Below are 20394 nucleotides of genomic sequence, written 5' to 3' on the forward strand. Positions count from 1 at the left end.
TAGGTTACCTGCCTCTCACTTCAATAGGCTGAATACTTGTCATTCTCTTAAAAGGTAGAACAAATGCTATGGCACATCTGTGCTTTCTTTATTCCTCATCCATCAGTCATATTTTATGTTCCACCACTTGACTTTCCCAAGTGCCCTTCATTTCTATATTGAATTGCACACACATACACACACTTGTCTTATATTCCTCTTTGAAAGATTTACTGGCCCTGATAGGATTTCTCTGTACTGTTGGTCTCTGCGGAATAGAGATAACTCTGTAATGAGGGACAGTTGAGAGGTTAGAGGCCCAGGATGACAATCCAGGATGAGCTTGCAGATTTTAAAACATCATATGGGGGCTAAGAAAGGAGATAATGAGCAATGGGTGGGATGGGCAAGGATGTTATTTTGAAAATGAAAAGGCAGGAAATACAGCATGGTTAATGTTTACGATCATCGTAATTGTGAATCTACTTGGCATCATCCTTATATCCAAATATATTGCACAATACAAGAGCCTTGCAACCATCTGTTTGAAGCACAGAACATTTCCTACATTATGGCACATGATGGTACTTACAGTGTAATGATACATAACCTCCTCCCCTTCTTCCCATTCCACCTAGAGAAACAAGCAAATCCTGGGACCCTCAAGGCAATACTTATGTTAATTCTTATTTTTCATTTTTTGTGCCCCAAACTAAACACTTGTTGGCTTCCACATGCTAATGACCAACTCATACTAGCTGAGTATCACCTACATTTTGGATGATGTCTTTTACAGATTATCCTGTTCTACTCCTGTTAGCAATCTGCACATTTTCCTAGACTGTGTGCCCCTAGACTTCTAGCTATAGAAAAACAGCTGAACATATTAATCTTCCTCTCCAAGGAGAGACTGTATGTGAAGTTGATGCCTTATTGTGGGTTACTTAGATCACTGTTCTTTGGAGCTGCAATTACTATTTTCTTATTTGTTTGTGTAGCACAGTACAGTTCTCACTACAAAGCTGCAACATCATGAATATAGATCTTGAAGGCTAGAGACAGCTACAAACAAAGTCGTTCTTTCAGGCCTAAGACAACCATTGTTACTCCACCATTTGTTGTTTACAGTTGGCTTACCAAAAATATTAAACCATAAATCTTAGAGAAATCTTTTTATTAGATGAAACATATTGTCTGAAACTCCCTTTTCTTTTGCTGCCATTCCCTCACTGGTGAACACGGGTTCACAGTGGGGCAGCAGCAGATTGCAAGCTGTAGCCAGTCAGTGTAATATTTCAAAACACGAACTGAAAATGTGTTGTCATGTGAATACCTACTGTTGATCTGTACGCACTAATGCAGACTGTGGCTTGCTTTCACCATTAATGGGGTGAAACAAACCTCAGCATGCACTTGCAAGTACTTCAGGATTCAGTGAAACGTGGTTATTGTGAAAGTCTGAGGTGGCAGATGAAGAAAAGGGAAGAATCACACTCTGGAAGGAAAGGGGAAAGGAAATAGATAAATCCTTTCTCTCTTGTCTTCTAATTTCATTAAAATAAACCCAACCAAAACAGAACAACAAAGGCTGTAGAAAAATAAAATACTGAGATGGTAGTTAACAACTTAAATTAAAGGAAAAGGAGGAAACAGAGTAGCAAATCTTTATATTGGAACGATCTTTCCCACTGCATTCTTTACAGAGTTGTTTATTTTGGAGTCATATAATTTAAGACTGCGGTCCTTCTATCCCAAACTTATGCATGCCATGTGGTACAGGGCAGGGCTCCTGGAAAGCCCAGCTGACATGGCCTCTCTGTATAAGAATATTGTCTCTCTGACACTATTTTTCACGTTGTCTCTTGGTGAAACATCAAGTGGTTTTTCACCATTGGATGTCTGTCAAAGCAAAGAAGGTTTTAATGTCTTGCGCAGCATCACATAATGACCATTCAGTCATCTTTGGCATGTTTGTCATCTTTGCCCATTCTATATCTTCATGATGGAAAGCAACATCGAGTTCAGTCAATTTGTATAAGTTACATTTTAAACATGTATCATTAATGGAAGGTCAAGTTCTTCCTAAAAGACAGAACCAAGCAATATAGTTGTACCTTTGGCTCTGTGACATACTTCCTCCTACCCAGCAGCCCTTGCAATCAAGCTCATTGGGGCACTGGCAGAGGATTTAAAGGGCATGTAAACAGAGGTGTCAGAGCATTCATAGTTTCTTTCCACCTCATGTAATTTTACACATTTCAGGTCAGTTGCTTAAAGCGCAGTTAATTCTGCTTACAACTGCTAAAATTACTCACATAATGTCCTGTACAGTTAGGGAATAACAGCTGCCAAGAAGGTTGTGAGCAAAGAGTTAATGCCTGTGAATGAAAATTCTTGCATGTATATTCATGGTAATTGTAAACTGGTGTCAGACTGGGCCTCATGCTACTTCCAGGTAACAAAGCCTGTCAGGATCTACACCATTCACTTAATAAATATCTATTACTTTACCTGAAATATATGATGAACCTGAAATATTTTATGAACAATTTCTTTTAGACTTTTTAGACTGATAGTATCATGCCAATTATATGTGCTTCAGAGAGAATTTTTTTCTTTCATGAATACTAGGTATTATGTAATTGGGAGAGCATAGATGCAAGTATTCTCACCAAAAGAATTCCAGGTTCTCCAATCAAAATGATCATGCATTCCTAGGCAGACTGTGTAGTATGTTGAACTGTTACCTGAAGTCTTGGAATGAATATCACTCCTGCCAGAGAGAATCACAGAATATTTAAGACTGGAAGAAACCCCTAGAGGCTGTGTGATCTAACCCCCTCCTCAAAGTGGGTCCAATTAGAGCAGGTTGCTCAGGACAGAGTCTTGTCAAGGTTTGTGTATTTTCAAGAATGGAGATTTCACAACTTCTCTGGGCACTTCTCGGTGCTTATCTATCATATCTCTTGTTTTTTTAAACATCATAATATCTATCAGAATTTCCCTCATTGCAACTTTTGTCTATTACCTCTCATCCTATCACTGCCTTCTCTTAGCTCTGCTGCTCTACACCCTCCTATTAGGTAACTGTAAACAACAATAAGCCTTCTTTTCTTAATCCTAAACAAAGCCTCTCCTTCTACATCATATGCTCTAGCCCCCTAAAACCTTCCTGGTGACCTTTCTGTAGATTCACTGCAAAATGCTAATCTCTTTCTTGTAGAGAGGAGGTGCAAAACTAAATGAGTACTCCAGCTGTATTTTCACAAACTGAATGGTGGAGAATAATAAATGCCATCAATCAACAGGTTATACTTTTGCTAAAGCAAACCACTTGGCTTTCTTCTTAGCAAGGACACACTGCTGATTCACATTCAATTTATTGTCTACTGAAATACCCAGATACTTCACTGCAAAACTGTTTGCTCCCCAGCCTGTACTGCTGCAAGGGATTATTCCAAGATAGATGCAGGACCCTGTATTTGCCTGTGCTGAACTTCATGTGGTTTTGATCAGTACCTTTCTCTAGGCTGTTAAGGTCCTTCAGGTAACAGTTCTGTCTTCTCAGTATTGAGAGTCCTTCACCCAGCCAGCCTCTATTTTTTTATGATTTGCAAAACTGGTGAGGATGCATTCCATAATTTGAGTCATTAATAGAGACATTATGCAGCATTGACTCCCAGTATCAACTCCTGAGGAACATCACTAGTAATCAATCACCAGTCAGGCTTCATACCACCCTTTGAACTCAGCTCTCCAGAGAATTTTCCACCCTTCTTATTACTGGACATTTTTCCAGACCATATCTCACTGTTTTGTCTGTCAGGGTACATAACTGAAAATTCTGAAAACTTTCCTTATTTTCAGAATTTAAGAACCTTCCCCAAAGACTATGAATTTTCAGACATTACAGAAAGAAAACATTTCATCATTGTCACTGTCCTTAGATGCATGTATTGGTTTCTTACGGTACTGAGTGTGTCCAGTATACTTAAAAGGCTCCTGATATATTGGGTTTTGTTTGCTGTGGGTAATGCTTCAGTCTACCAGAATTTTCTGCTAGTCTCAAGATTCTTTGGAGCCTGTGGGCAAATTGCAGTTCCATATCCCTGAGCAGTTTTTTATTCATGACTAATGGGTCCAACATAACACATCCTTTGGTTGACTCATCAGTCACCTGCATGTGGAGGTTGTCTTAGGGCATTCTGCAGAAACCTGGCTTGCTTGCACACAGACATATTGCCCCTCCAGCAAACATCAGAATGATTAAAATCCCCCGTGAGTACTATGACCTGCAATCACAGGGTTTCCTTCATCTGTCTAAAGAAAGCTTCATCTACTTCATCTCTTTGAGCAGACAGTCTGTGGCAGATACCTACTGTGATGTCTTGTGTTGGCCTGTCCTCTTATCCACAGATCTTGACTGATTTGTCAGCTGTTCCAAAGCAAAGCTCCATCTACATGAGCTGATCATTTGCTAATCCACCTCCTTGCCTTCCTGACTTGTCCTTTATTAAGGGTCTACATCCTTCAGCTGCAGCGTTCAAGTTGTGAGTCACAGACTCACTAGTGCAGTTTGAGGAAAACTCATTTGAAAGAAGAATCTACTTGATGTGAAACTTGGCTGAAGTCTCCCATAAACATGTTCCTAGTTGAGTAGCCTTCCTCAAGAGGGTCCTGTAGAGAGTTAAAAATGTGACCTTTTAGATTGCATGTACTGTCTCGCAGCAATCCTTGATTATCTGTTTACATGACACAAACTTTTGTTTAGAAAGAAAGTGGGAGAACGTGACACACTGGAGATTTTATTTTTCCTTTCTGCAGCTTCTGAAATGTAAAACTAGATGATAGGGGCATGCAAATAAAGACTCAACTAAACCTATTGATCTGAATTAATTTCCTTGTTGTTACGTCTTCATTTAAATCTGAATGTGGGTTCTCATTTGTTTTAGTGTTTGTCTATAATCTCCCTTCTCCATCCCCCTACTTTCCTCCCTGATACACATACTTTTGTATAGCATATAAAATTCATACACACATTTCAGGGTTTGATTGTCAGCATCAAGCACTCAGAATATCAAAGGGTCACCTTTGTCAGTAAGCAAAGGATGAGCATTTGCTTTCAAGCACATCCATCAGGGAGTAGTCAGAAGCTGTTACTTGCCGAAGAAGCCTGATGTTTTATTCAACTATAGCCCAGTAAAAACATTTCTGGATATTAGGCCAAGGGGGTTTTTTTTGTTGTTTTCTTTTGTTTTATTTTCTATTGCATCTTTAAGATGGATTCTCCACTAGCCCCACAGGAAAGTAAAGGTTTTCACTGAACTAGAGATGTACATCCTCGTATACCTTAATTAAGGTGCTGTATTTGCTTACTAATTAATTATAAGGCATTTTTGAAAGTTCATGATTCCAAAGAAGACATTTTGTCAGTGATTAAATAGATAATTCTGACCACTGATAAAGAGTAAACAACTGTCCCTGAATAAATTTCCAGAAAAAACAAAGACAAACAGAGCTGGACATAGAATATAGACTGATTTCACTAACTATATGCATCACATAATTTAAAGATTAAGGGATATACACTAAAACAAATTATTAATTATAGAACTGAATGCTTGCTGAATGTACTGTTTTCCCAAAAAATATTTTCTCCTGATCACAGCAGAATACATGCTGTCATCTTTTACTATGAAAGTTCCCTTTTTTAATTGACTAATGAAGTATAGGATAGAAGTCCCATTATAATCTGTTGAAGAGCTTTAAGTTAACTGAAAAAATACTTAGATCAAATTCACAAAATTGTTCAGCGATAAAATGCCTGGATACCCCCAAAAAAACCCTCATTTTATTTTTTTCCTGTGTGATTTTTTAAATATGAGATATATGTCTGGGCCTTTTGGCTCAGTATCTTTTCTTGCAAAAACAAAGGAAAATGGGATGTAGTTTATATATGGATTAGTAAGCTTAAAAACTGGAGGTACATTAACTAAGATATAGGTATCTTTGCCTGTGCATGTAGCTGTGTTTTAGATATACAAGGATATCAGGATATTTGAATTATTTTCCTCTGACTTAGAGAAAAGCTCTAAAGAAAATTGGTGGTCTAGAATTGCAGGCACTATTCCCATAGTAAAATGGAGGTTTAGGGGAGAGGTTTCCCAGGGAGGCATGCATACCTTTAGGGACTCATTGTATTCCCACTGAAAGTCATTACAAGTCAGGCACTTAATTTTCCTTAACCACACATAAGAAAGCACATTCCTTTCCAAGGAATTTTTAAGATACCTCAAAATGTTAGTTGAGCTAATATAGCCAGCCCCAGAGTGCAGAAACTCCCCTATCTACTCCATCCAAACCTGTGGTGATGGTAACCTTCAGCTGGTGGATAATAACAGAAAAACCTGGGAACCATGAGATTTTCTAGCATTGCAGCTGCATTAAGAGTAGGCCGTTCCCCCACCCTCTAAATGCAGCAGGCTGTGGCAAAGCCACAGTTTTGCTAATCTTGATTCCAGTTAAATGATCCTCAGTCTTTCCACAAACTAACACAGAACAAATTACACCCAAGGCTCTCAAATCATGTTATAATCATTACATACAGAACTGGACATTGTTAACAACCCACATTTTACTGCAGGGAGAATGTAGAAGCATCAAATAGTGATCTGTCTAAGATCAGACAGGAAGACTCTGACAAAGACAATATTAAAACCTGCCAGTCCTCTATCTGAGCTACAGGCCTATCTTTCCCTTACATATCTTGTGTTTTTATCAGAGATAGTCTTAAAGGTGTTTTACCCCTTGTTTGTATCATCAGTGATGCCTCAGAGTAATTTTCCCCTTTTGGTCTAAAAATTCATACTTGAATCCAATAATTGACTATTCAGTTATGGTGGTAGATTTGCAGTGATGAGAATGTCTGTCTCCTAAACCAAAATGACTTGTACAGCTCTTTATGGCTTTCAAGAATTCAGAGTCTTGAATTTTCATTCCTGATCATTGATATGTATACACTAGATAAGAAAAGAATATTTTAATCTATTCTAGTCTTCTGCTCAGCTATTGATGTAAGAGAGTTTTCTTGGTATCTGAGCTAGGGTAACAAGTCTGGGGTTGGCTAAGTCCTTTATGCTTTTTAGTAAGTGAATGCTGTTGCCTCAAGTAAAAGAAATCCTCATGTCTACCTGCTGCTGTTGCTACCACACAGTTTTAAAACACTGGCAAAAAGAAATGATGGTCAGTATGACAAAAAAATACCAGATGCTTAAAGAGATGGACCAAAAGCATAAAACAGGGTTTTTAAGCTGCCTTGGCCTTCCTTAAGAAAGGAATCAGATCTCCAAACTTTTGTGAGGGTAATTGCGAAGAAATCTGTACAATGCGCTATTGTTGCCATCACTACTGTTTAGCTGGAGAGGGCTTTCTGATCTTTCAAAGGCATAATGAAACCCAGCTGCTCCAAGTAAAACTGGGAAAACTCAGTTTACAATCACGGATTTTTTTTTTTTTTTATTATGTGAGAGGTCAGTTATTACTCAGAGGCAGAATTGTTTTGAGTTCCTTGGAGTATGAAAGGAAAACTGACTGTCTTTCTTAGTGTTATACAGTAGTTCAAAGAAAAGCAAGAAGTTTGATAAAAGAACATGAAACTCAAGGGCCCATATGTAGAGAGATAAGACTTGACACCACAGTCTCTTGTGCCTTATAAATTAAAGGCCTGTTTGTCTTTGTAAAGGCAACCTTTGTAAATTCCTGCTATAATTGGGCTTAGAGATAATAGAAAGAGGAACAAATAAAACTGCATTACCAGAGAAGTGCTGAGCAGCACTCAGCTCAGGAGAGCATGCAGGTACCTTTACCTAGTTTGCAGCTTTGCCAAATATTCATTAAGATCTGATAATGAGTTGCTCCTAGAGAGACGGGCCATCAGAACAAGGTACCTTGCTAGTTTGATGTCCTGCAGCACAGGACTAAAGCTCTTGTGCCATTCTCCCTGTTTAATCACAATGAAGAGCAGAAGCAGCTGGGAAACCCAAGAGGGAAAAGAGTTGAGAGGTCCCAGGCAATGTTGGAAGGATTGACACATTCCAATTGATTTTTTGCAAAGCTGATTAGCTGTGGCTGCTTGTTTGCACTTCAGGTTAGAAAACCCATTTGTGATTTTGAAGGGTATGTAATAAAGGTGTGAGTCATCAGAGTATGAATGTTTATTCTTAGCTTCATACATTTCAAATAGAACAAGAGGTTCTTAACTACTCTTTGGGCAGCCTATGCAATAAACCAAGGATCCCAACATCAGTCAGACTGTTGTCCCTGTCTATCTCAGGCCATGTGGCCTCACATATAGCCATGACATAGAGAACAAAAGGAGACTTCCAGCCTGCCTGGACCTTCCAGCCTGCCTGAAGAGTGTGAGCTTGAGGTTCTAAAGGGAGAGAATGCATTGCCTCTTGTCCCCAGTCTAAAGACAAATTCTTATTTCATTGCACTTTATACTTTATTTCATCCTCTTCTTGTTTTCACTCCAGCAACCTATATTCATATTACAGTGCCTTTTCTATGTTCTGTTTGTTTTGAAATCAAATGTCACCATCTTTTATACTCAGTTTGCCTTTTGAGTACCTGGTTGCTTCTGTATCTCGAAATATGCTTAGTGCTATTTGGTCCTTTCATTTTCTGAAATTGTTCAGCAGCATAAAGCTGGTTTTATCCTTAGTGTCATTAATTTGCAGTGAACAGGTTGGCGCTGCTACTTTTGCAAATGAATGAGAAAGTTCACTGACATTTCACTCTCAAGAAACAGAAAGATAGCATCACCTTGCTGTTTTTGACTAGATTTTTTTTTAAATTCCTCCTGTAGTTCGTGATATCAGGACAATATTTTTTTGCAGATGATACTGCTGTTACCGAACACTTCTATTTCACATGGAGATACTTCCATGTTTGCAGTGGGTGCAATTTTAGCTTTTATTTTTTTCTCCTGGGATCTCATTTGTGTATGTGTGTGTATTTGCATGTGAAAGCCAGTAGTTAGGTTAAAGGGGGGCCTTAGAGGATAGTGTTTTACCCTTTGCTTGTTATATAGTGAGGTGGTTATTTTAATAAAGCATTTGATTTATATTTTAATAGGGCAAGTATTGGCTTCCTATATAATTTGTTATTTTTTTATTATAAATTCAGTATTTAGGGAGTTTTTCTGCTAACCTGTCTCTTTGCATGCACCAAGGGTGTGATGCCCCGGTCCACTCAGTGGGTTGAGGGGAAGGCAATTTTGAATTACTCTGGGCAGTGCGTGGAGAAATAACACAGTTCTCAGGAGGTTTAAGACCAAATAATTTTTATGTATCAACTTTGGGTCACGGCAGAGCCAGAGTGCTCCCAGCATCCATCTTGGGGCTTGCAGCAAGGCCACACAGTCAACCAACACCATTTGAGGACGTACATCAGAGCCATGCAGTTGACCAGTGCCATTACCGTGCAGACTGGTAGTGATCTTTTAAGTCCAGGATGTACATCAGAGCCATGCAGTCGACCAGTGCCATTACTGTGCAGACTGGTAGTGATCTTTTAAGTCTCAAGGAGGTAGGGAGGATCAATCAGCCATCTCCCCACCTATGCAGAGCTCGCTCTGTTTCCCCCCACTGCTTTTCCACCTGGTTCTTTTAAGCCAGGCAACCTTTCCTCCAGTCTCTGACGCAGGAGTGATATGGTATCTTGCAAATAAGAACTTTCTATAAAAGCATAGTCTGTAATGTATTATTATATTAGTAAGATTCCACAGCTGAATGAGCCAGGTTTAAAGTATTCCTGGTTCTGCTATACTAACTCTTATGGACCAAAACAGTAAGCACAATCAAGCAGACATAGTGTATTTTTCAATAACTCTAAAGAATCCAACACCCCAAAATTCAGAAATCTCATATAACCTCAGTAATTCTTCAGTGCTCTATTTCATTATTTTTTATGGATCTAATGTTTTCATTCTTGATTTCAGTCCTGATTCTTATCCTTTATTTCTGATGAGAATATCCTACAGTAAGAAAGGGGTGATATTAAAAACAGAAGGAATAGAAACAGGGAAAAAAATGCAATGTTCATGAAATAAGAGTTATTAAGAAAAAAACTAATAGACAATGCATGGTCATAAAGTAGAAAGAGAAGGAGCAGGAGAAGGAGGAAAAAACCTGAGTGTTTTAGTCAGGAAGTGGTTTAGATAGGAAGAATTAGTTCGATACAGCAATGAAAATGGCAGATGTTTGTAGTAATTTCTAATAGAGATAGGAAAATATTAACATTGTTGTTCAAAAACCTTTGTCCATGTGTACAGAAGGAAGGCCAATTGAAATGCAGCAATTACAGAAAACCAGCTAGGAGCATGGGCCCTTCATATCTGGCCTTTTCTTCACTGGCTCTTTTTGGAATCCACTTGACTTGAAAAAAGAGACTGGGGTTGTAAACAGGGTTCCAGCTGAGAGCTCGAAGAGTTTATTTTGCAGGCAAAGACTATATAGGCTGGTAGCCTAGCAAAGGAAAATAATGAGAGCATATGGAATTATTATCTATAAATGCAGGATAAGGAAGAATGTACATGTGTGGGAGGAGGTTCTTGAAACAGAAAAATAATGCTGGCACAAAACCAGCACATCTAATTTGGGAAACAAGGCTTTTTTTAATCTGCAGAGCAGCAATTTCTTCAAACAGGAACTGTGTACCTGTTAGAACCCTTTTCTTCACTAGGCATGGTGGGAGCCAAGCAAGTTAAAAATCCATTAACAAACTCAAACACTCAGGAATCAGTCACACTGAGCCATGTGCAGGTTTACTGTATTAACTACAGTGGAAGAACTATGCTTACTATAGTAAGCTAATCACTTACTATAGTTAACCAATTTAATTATGCTGTAAACCATGACATCTGCAAGGTCAAGAAAGTGGTGCAAAATGAAGACTACTGTTGCTTAGAACAGCAGATCTTGGGTTATTGAGGACATACAAAGAAGTGGGAATCTTCTTTGAGTGCCTGTTGTAACAGTTTAAACACAGCCCCCGCGTGAAAGTACTGTTTCTGACAGCTGTACATCAGAAATCATCATACCAGCGATGATCTGGTAATGCAGGGTCAGTTTGTATTTCTTTCTAAATCTTGTAAAATATTTTTTGTTGTTGTATTTTCTTCGAAAATGGCAGTGTTTGAATCTTACTTCAAACTCTGTCTCTCCATTTTTGAGGCTATAGAGTATAAATCTTCATACAATCTTCAAATTGCTTTATTCAAGAATAGAAGGAATCATAGCCTCTAGTTTCCATAAACACCAAGAAGATTTATAATCGCTGTAGCATCTTTCTCCCATTGCCTTCCAAATTATTTTTAAGCATCTGACCTTCCATTTTTACCAGAAATTTAAGCTATGTTTTTGAAATATTGCTCCCTAAGTGTACGTACCAAAGTCTTGACACATTCTTCCAGACATTCAGCCCAAGCAGATACCTAGCTTCAGTGGTCTAGCCTGTCTATTGGCTCCTCAAAATAGTTCTGAAGTCCATTAACTTCTTTCAGTTAAATTTTATAGAGGAATAAAGATGTCATAATAATTAATTTCATGTACAATTTGAAGAACAGTAGTTGCACCAGGCAAATAAATCGACATTGTGCCTTGACTGGTCAGCTGGCTGTTCCATAAATTCACGTATAAACTGCCACCAACTACAGCCCATGCTGTCTCTTCTCCAGCCAGTATGTAGGGAATGTAAGAAGTACCACCATTTTGCAGTCTAGAGTATCTGAGGACAAGGGCTGGAGCAGAAGGTATACCACACCATGTAATGAGGTAAGTGTATGAGGGAGAGCAAGAGGCTTTGACTTAGGGGTGAGTTAGAGAGCTTATGTGGTGTACAGAAGGATCCAGAGCATAGCTTAAGAGGCCATGAGAGCATGGCATGCGCATCCATTGGAAATTTGTCATTTCTGGTGATGTAGGATCTCCTCTTGGACCTTGTGGAATATCTTTTTAGAAGAAAGGATCTTTTATGGCTTGAAATAAATTGTGTAAGTATTTGCCCTGATGATATATGATATACAGTGCGTATATGTAGCTGTATGGAACACATAAATAGTGTTTTGGAGGGGGTGTTTTGTGTGTTAGAAAGAAGTCAATACTTAGACTTCAGCAAAATACACATAAATACTTATTACCTAGTGTGCAAAACCAGTGACATTTTCGTTTTAACACAGAGTCACCAAGTACAGCAAAAACTTTGGGGCTGTTTATTTGATGATATTAATGGTGTTGATTATTATAGTAATTGAGAGGGTTGGTTGATACTGTAGGGGAGCAGAGCACCATGAGAGCCAAGGAAGAGTACAAGGTGGTTATTACCCCTACTATTATAGTATTAGTACTCTCATTTTGAGTGCTTTGTTGTTTCTGAATGCTTTAACATTGTGCTGTGTAACCTCAAGCAATACATGGGGTTGAATTTGTTCACTACTGTACAGGATTCTGGTGTTTTGGATATATTAAATTCAGAGCCAAATCATGTGCTGTGAGTACTGCCAAGAGTGAAACCATTCTCTTTGTTAGCTACCTACCAACTGCGTGTTTACTACTTTAATAATTGGTCTCTATTTCATTATTGTGTTAGAAGACAAAAATATGACCACAACAACCTCAGAATATCAAGTCCCTCTTATAAATACAAACAAATAATAAGATGCAACAGGCATCTTATTTCTGGATAATTGCATTTTGATGGTTCAGTGTGTACATCCTAAGGTCAATTGACTTTGATCTTTGTAGAGGTTCAGTAACTGACCTGAAATTCAGCGACTAGTGTGTAATATTCGCAACAGGAAAGAGAACTTGGTCTGTAGGGTGAATGCAAAGCGATTTTACCCACCGAATTGCCAGGTATCATAACCAGCAGTATGACATTAGTGGGAGCTAAACTGCAATTTACAGCTGTCTTTCATAACTTAAATCCACTTCATAAATGAGATTAACTATGCTGTTTAAATCAGTGTTATCAAGTGAGGTAGAGGAGGGAAGTTATTTCATTCTGGAGAATATCCATGGACTGCAATTTCAATTTTTTGGAATTTAATTACTACAGCTATAAAAGTACATTTTCAGTACAACTTCATTACAAATATCCATGCTAGAAAACTGCTTTGCTCTAGTGTATTCCATTGAAACATACAAAAACGTTAGTGGTTAGTCTTAACAACATATGGGATCTCACTTCGATGATACAATTTTGGTGCTACTGTTTCATACAGTCTCATATCAAGGTGAATTTAACATGGTTAGAAAAGGGTCCTGAGGGCATTACTCAGTCCTGACTGTCCCTGACCAGATCCAGGGTTCCCTCCATCTGCCTGCAGCCCAACACCCCATGTCAGGTGCCTGGGGCTCCCCCCACCCTACCCACAACCCAGGACACTCTGCCAGACCTATCGAGCCAGCAGTGCCTGCCCCAAAAACACTACAGCAGGGTCAGTCTCCACCTTCCCAGAGCTCTGCTCAGCCATGGCTCCTGCCAAACACACTAATGCTGCTTCTTTTGGAAGTGATACCAATATTTTGAAGTAACAGAGATGGGCAATAATACAGTTTAATGCCAGTTGAATTTGCTGGTTTTATGACTTATCAGTTTATAATATAATTGCAAAAGCACACGAAATACACCCTTAAGTTCATCCCACATACTTTGCTGTAGTAAATCCTGAGTCTGTAGCATGGGTCTAACCTAATTTTTAAAACCCTGGTAAAATTTTCCTGGAGGATTACTAAAGAATGAATCAATGCTATCTATTGGAGATGACAAGAAATGCTGTCAATACATTCACTCTAGAAATAAATAAAAAAATAAAATGTTCATGTACAAACACTTTGAGCATAGAACTCACTTGCCTTTTCCTTCTTGTGATGCTAAGGACACGCCATTGCCACCACTCTTGGAGATTTCAGAGGACTCTGCCAGATATACTGTGGAGAACAAGGCTGCTGCAGCTTGTGGCTAATTTGAAAAACAAAACAAAACAACAAAAATATAAACCACAAAAACCCAGACCCACAACAACCAAAACCAACCAACTCTCCTTTTAAAGTAATTATGTATGTGACAACAAGCAGAATGTCTAATACAGGCAGCTAATGCTGCACCCCTTTGTGCACTTGAAACTCTTCTTCCTTCAGGAGGAATGAAGCCTTCCCTGTGTCCAGGCAGACATATTTTAATGGTTTGGGCTAGGGTGTTTGGGAGGGGCAGAAGAAAGACAGAGGCTGGAGAGTTTTTGTCTGACTGCAAGTCATTAAAAGCAAACCAGATGGCTCACTTAACAGTGGTATTAAAGTAAAATGAGTAAAAGTGTGCCTAGGGCATAGTAAAAACTTTAATACGTTGTTCATCCTCGGCCTTAGCCAGTGATTGATGGACAATGCCACAAGAACATCCAGATTAGATTCTGAATGAATCAATTTACTATAATATTAGTACAGTGCAATTGCTGATGCATTTACCTTTTATTGCATGGTCTTAGTTCTTCACAATTTTGCTTACCCTTTGGGGTATTGCTCAGTTCAGCCACCGATTGAAATTAATGCCATTGAGTAACACTGAGTTCCTATGGAAATAAAAGATCTGTCTTAACGTGGAGTCCTAAAAATCTTTGGCTGAAGTAACTTTGTCTTGAGGAATGGTAATATGATACAGCCCAGGTGACATGAGCTCTGTGTCCCAAACATTTTTTTCTATCCCATGACTATCTGCCATGGCCCTTTTATTTGACTACATTTATGCAGATGATAATGGATGCAGGTTAGTGCACAGAGTGAAGCTATAATATCTTTTATTGGCTAGCATCAGTCCCACTAAAAGCATCTGCAGTATAATTTATGCACATATCAGAGCAAACTTTCTTTGCAATGAAGTGTCTGGGTAGTGAAAAATAACTTCAACTTAAAATGAAAATGGGGTTGTTATTACAATTCATTTCATCCTTATAACCTCACAGTGGTGTTAAGTTTTATATACAAAACTGTATATAAAATATGTCTGTATCAACAGTATTTTTAAGCACATCTTGCTTCCAGGCCTTTTTCTGGCCTCAACTTGCACCATTTGTTTCCCCTTTAATTTTATTCCCAATTTATATTTTTTTAATCTGGTTGCAGTACCAATTTTCCCCTTCATATAGGTCACCAAAATAAATATTGCTTCCAAGATAAGCTGACACAACAAAAAATAAAACAGAAGATTGTCTTTGTCTGGCTAAAACTTTTCTACCAAGCAAATGATCAAGGACAGATAACATAATCTAAAATAATAAATCTTTTTTTGGATATTTTAAGCACAAGTGAGGGTTTCAAATTTATCATCCATGTGAAACTTTTCTAGAGATATGCTTGGGTTTTTCCAAAAGATCCAATTTTTTTTCACCCCCTGAGTAGAAGGGAACAAAATTCAATCTATTTTGGCCCAGCAATTAAGCAATTGATGCTCGTGGTGTGAACTACTTTACTGAAATCAAACAGATTGTAATCCTACTTTTTGAGACCCTTTGTGAACAGGTTCATGAGTGACACACTAAGTTTGTTGTTGGTTTGAAGAACAGGCATTCAGACAGGCTTAGCTCTATGTAATATGCACAGGTATGTAGAACGTGAACTCCCCCAGGCCTCTTTCTCACAGTAAATAATCCACATACAGCCTGGCTAACTGAGTACTTAGTTTGTTCCATCATGACCTAGGAAAGTTGTAAAACTAAAGATATTGAAGCTGTAAAGGATCTTCATCAGAGGGTACATTTATTTTCAAAAGTTAATGGTTTTGCTGGAGGTCTAGATGACAGATGACAGAACTTCATTGGTGATATCGAGATATGCTTTGCCTCAATATCCAGAGCCACAGTGGATCTTGCACAGGTGGATTAATTGTGGAGGAGGAGTGGAAATTTCATAAACAAGTAATGTGAAAAAAATCACACAGGTTTCCATTCTTAGCTCTTTAGGTGGTCTGGGTTAGGTAAAGAATATTGTGGAAGACTATTCCCAGTGATTCCAACACCTTTTCTGTCTTGACCTTTTATGCTACTTTGGTCATTGAAACACAGTTTAGTTAAAATAATGATAAAAATGAGCTTGGGAGTTCAGCCTGTACCAAGTCTCAAAACAGCACTATTCCATGATTCATATGAATTAATGATAGTCTGTTACTGAGGGCTGTTTTTGTCCCAGTGATACAGACAAAGTTAAACAGGCTTTCAAGGCAAACAAAAGTTGAATTTTAGATGTGAAACAATCATAAAAATACACAGTTTTAAAGACAAAATTATTTTCATGCCTTTTCTGCTGCAGGTTCCCTTTGAGGAAAATTCTAGTCAAATAACTTATTGAAATTACTTCCTGCAGTAGACTTCTAGTCTGACCTCTTAACAAGCTGGTCTGATAGATGTTTGTTAGAGTCTGGGGTCATGTCTAGTAAATCATAGAATTGCTCCAGGCCCCATGAACAAGGGAATTGGACCACTGAATGGGACTCAGGAGACCTAAACATTATTCCAAGTTTCAAGACTAGCCTTCTGAGAAACATTGCTTTGTTATCCAAAAAACAGAGCAAATGGTATTGACTGGTTTTGTGAAGGGCTGTGAAATCTGCTTATGAAAGATGCTGCACAGAAGCTACTTATTGGTATTCTTATTATCAAGAGAAAGGGCTCCGTGCAAAATTACACAGAATGCCCATTTTCTCCCTGAAGGAGAAAATTAAGAAGAGTGCTTCAGCATGTCTGCTAATAATTAACCACACCACAGTTATGATATTTTGTATTATTGGTTAGTTTTGGTATGTGTGCTGTCAGACTGGTTTTGCCCTTAAAGGCATACATGTTGCATGGAGCATGCTTTCTCTAGGGGTGATAGGCATATGCACACACAGTGGAGCACTGTGCCACCAAGTAGGTTAGTAGATTTCTGATCTGAGCAGAAAGTTTGAGGAAGGCCAAAACATTGACTGTAGATTGTGCTGGAGGCTGCCCTTCCAGCATGGTAGGGGCATAGCCAGGCATTGGTGAAGTCTATGCCAAGTTTCTTTCCTTCTACACCTCTCACTTCTGCAAAGCATATTATCAGCAGTGCTAAGTACTTTGCCACACAGACAGCTAAGGTTTTTTTTCCTAACTTTTATTCATGCAAAAAGAAGCAAAGAGCTGGTAGAGAAAGTCCAGGTCTCCTGACTCATGAACATGTCTTCTCTACAAAAGAAAAATTTTCCAGTAATCTGCTACCTAAGAGATTTTTTTCTATTAACTTCATCACCTATGCTCTGATTTTAAAAGCCATATTAATGTTTCGTTTTTAAAATTTTTATTTTCTCAAATGTAACAACAAAATAAGATGTAGTTTACTAGCCTTGATTTTAAGACTAGGGGAATAAAAAAGCCTTTGTTAAAGGAACACCCATAAGGGTATGATTTAGTCAGATATACCTGTTGGGTATGCTAAATAGCATTTCAAGATGTGAAAATTTTCAGGGGAAAAAGGATAATGGTTTGAGCAGCTCATGCTTTGTATGCTAATTGCCATTATTCTCTTTTTTCCCTTCCCCCCCCAAGTTTCAGCTTGGTTCATGTCCCTTTGGATAAGACAACTGATCACTTCCAGTGCTGTAATTGTGTAGCATGTCTGCCTGCCTCTGCCCTTAGTTTTCCAAATTTGTGCCTGTCTGTATTTCTCTGCTATTTGTGTATGTATTTAGTATGTTATTTTGTTGTACACTGTGTGGTGTGTATTACATAATGTCCATGAGGCGTAAGAGCTGAGCACCCAGAATTCCAACTCAAGAAATGGCTTGACTGGCTGCTTTTTAATTATTTGCTTATTGTAATTCCTGACTCCACTGGATTTACACTGTAGGCTCTCATTGCCCTATATATTCCTAGGATTTCACCTAGACCAGTAGGATTTAGAGCTGATTGATGTACATTTAGCTTGGGAAAGTGGTCTGCAGCTTCAGTTCATAGTTCTCCTCAGGCAATTTCTTATAATATTGCAGACCATTTCAATTCTGACATCAAGACAACTCTATCAATTCACTGCTTCTACTCATTTCCCACAAGCAGTGTACAGCCTTTTGGCCAAGTATTAATAACAGTGAAGCATATATCATGATATCAGTTAAAGTATCTAAAATTGTGTCCCAATTATTTATTTTCCTTTCTTCTTTTTTTTTTTTTTATTCCCATTTCACCACCAGCTGCATTCAGACCAGGATAAAGGAGATGGATCACTTAAATACATCCTTTCTGGAGATGGAGCAGGAGATCTCTTCATTATCAATGAAAACACTGGTGACATCCAGGCCACAAAGAGACTAGACAGGGAAGAAAAGCCTGTATACATTCTCCGTGCCCAGGCTATAAACAGAAGGACTGGAAGACCAGTGGAACCAGAATCTGAGTTCATCATTAAGATCCATGATATCAATGACAATGAACCAATGTTTACAAAGGACGTTTACAATGCCAGCATTCCTGAAATGTCAGATGTTGGTAGGTGCTAACTAATAACTGATTTCAGTGTCTGGTCCGGGTGGAGTTAATGAAGGGTCCAAAGTTTACAGGCACTGAATACAGATATCTGCTGTTTGAGTCTGGAGTAGAAGCACCTCAGATGTTTAAAAAAAATAACTTTAACTCCAGGAAAACAATGACAACAGTATACTGGAATCAGAGGTGTCAGCTGAGTGAAACATGCTCCGTCTGTTGTACCACAAAAAATGCAAGTTAGTACCATCTAGTTTAGCTTCAGTGAAAGTGAGCTGAGCTGTGTTGCATGACATCAGTAGAGCTTAACGCACTTTGCTAATATGATTTAATAGCAGTGTAATAATATGGTAATCCATGGTCACCTGTGTCAATACCACCCCTAAATCTGTTCAGCAACCCTTCTTTAGCTCAAAAAGGTGAATAAAATGGAAAAGGGCAGGTACAGAAGGGGCTGCACACATTTCAGGAGTGAAAACTGGCACCCAAGTCACTTCATCACTGATTCTGAGATATGCCATTAACTTCCAATGACCTTTGTTGCTCTTTTCATGCAGAAGAAAAGAGCTCCAAAGTCCATTAAGTCCACTGAAATGTTTCTATTGATTTAAAATATATCGAGGTACAAGAATCAATTGAGAAATGAAAAGAACTTCCTTGACATATGATTTTAAGATTGGATCTTTTCCTAAGAAGTTGACAAGTTTTGATTCTTTGTCTCTGATTCTTAGGGAGGTCATTTTGATTTCTTTGTCAGAGAGTGATGGTTGAATTGCAAGAAGCACATGTCTAATCTGAAATTATATCCAGGGAGAGAAGCATTAATTAATCATGATCAAGAATGAGATTAAAATAAAGCTCAAGCAATATGAAAATAAAGACTTTGGGGCATACTCTCTTCTCTCATTCATGGGACTTGTCACACGGCTGAGGCTTCATCTGGTGAAGTGAGAACCTAATATTCACATTTTAATATGTGAAGTGAATATTTTATTCATAAATTGTTTTAAATGCCAAAGTCTAAGCTTTTTTAAAAATTATTTTTCTTAAGACTTTGCCTAGGATTCAAAACCTTTTCTTTCTCTAGAAGACACTTGGGAAAAAAATAAAGATTCACATTCCTATGTCAAATACCTTAAAACTATGAGTAAATATACAAAAGTATATTCTTGACCTAGATTCAATTTCTCCATGCTTTCAGTGTCTGGTAAAGGGTGTGTTTCTGCTTTCTTCATAAGAAATACAATGAAGGATCTACATATCCAATGAATAACTATGTGTTTTAATGAGTTGAGACTAAGACAACTATCATTCTGGATTTTGGGTTTGTATCTATGTCCTTTATGAGCAGAGAAAGTTCTACAAATAAGAATATCTCTAATTTCTTTCCACAAGTCTGACCTGAACAAGAATTATTTTATTTTTTTTTCATCATAAACTGTCTTGGCCATGAAAAAAATCTGCTAATTTTTCATTGCAGGTACTTTTGTTGTGCAAGTCACCGCAACTGATGCTGATGATCCTACATACGGGAACAGTGCTAAAGTTGTCTACAGCATTCTCCAGGGACAACCATATTTCTCTGTCGAATCTGAGACAGGTCAGGGGACCTTATCTGTCATTCTGTGACAATGTCTGTAATTCAAAAGTGACATGCTAAGCCAAGCTAGGATATATTAGAAAAAAAACTTCAAAGAGATTACATCTTACTCAGTGCAAAATCTGACAAACTTAATAGAGCGATACATCTGTAAACATGACACCTACATTATTTTAATCTCACCGGCAAAGTCTAATAAATACAATTAGTACTGGATGTGAACCAGTTTTCAATCATTTTTAACAAGCAGTGGGTACAGAGACTGACG

The 20394-nt window shown here is 38.1% G+C and overlaps 1 protein-coding gene across 1 annotated transcript in view; it reads left to right on the plus strand.

The window, feature by feature from the left end:
* Nucleotides 1-20394, plus strand: part of CDH6 (cadherin 6, type 2, K-cadherin (fetal kidney)) — a 47979-nt gene that overhangs the window by 6066 nt on the left and 21519 nt on the right. The window contains exons 2-3 of the mRNA XM_009079615.1: nucleotides 18238-18532; nucleotides 20007-20126. Of these exons, the coding sequence (XP_009077863.1) occupies nucleotides 18238-18532; nucleotides 20007-20126 (415 nt within the window). The remainder of the gene's footprint in view (nucleotides 1-18237; nucleotides 18533-20006; nucleotides 20127-20394) is intronic.

This window comes from Acanthisitta chloris, unplaced genomic scaffold (genome assembly GCF_000695815.1).
Source record: "Acanthisitta chloris isolate BGI_N310 unplaced genomic scaffold, ASM69581v1 scaffold1598, whole genome shotgun sequence".
Classification (NCBI taxonomy): Eukaryota; Metazoa; Chordata; class Aves; order Passeriformes; family Acanthisittidae; genus Acanthisitta; species Acanthisitta chloris.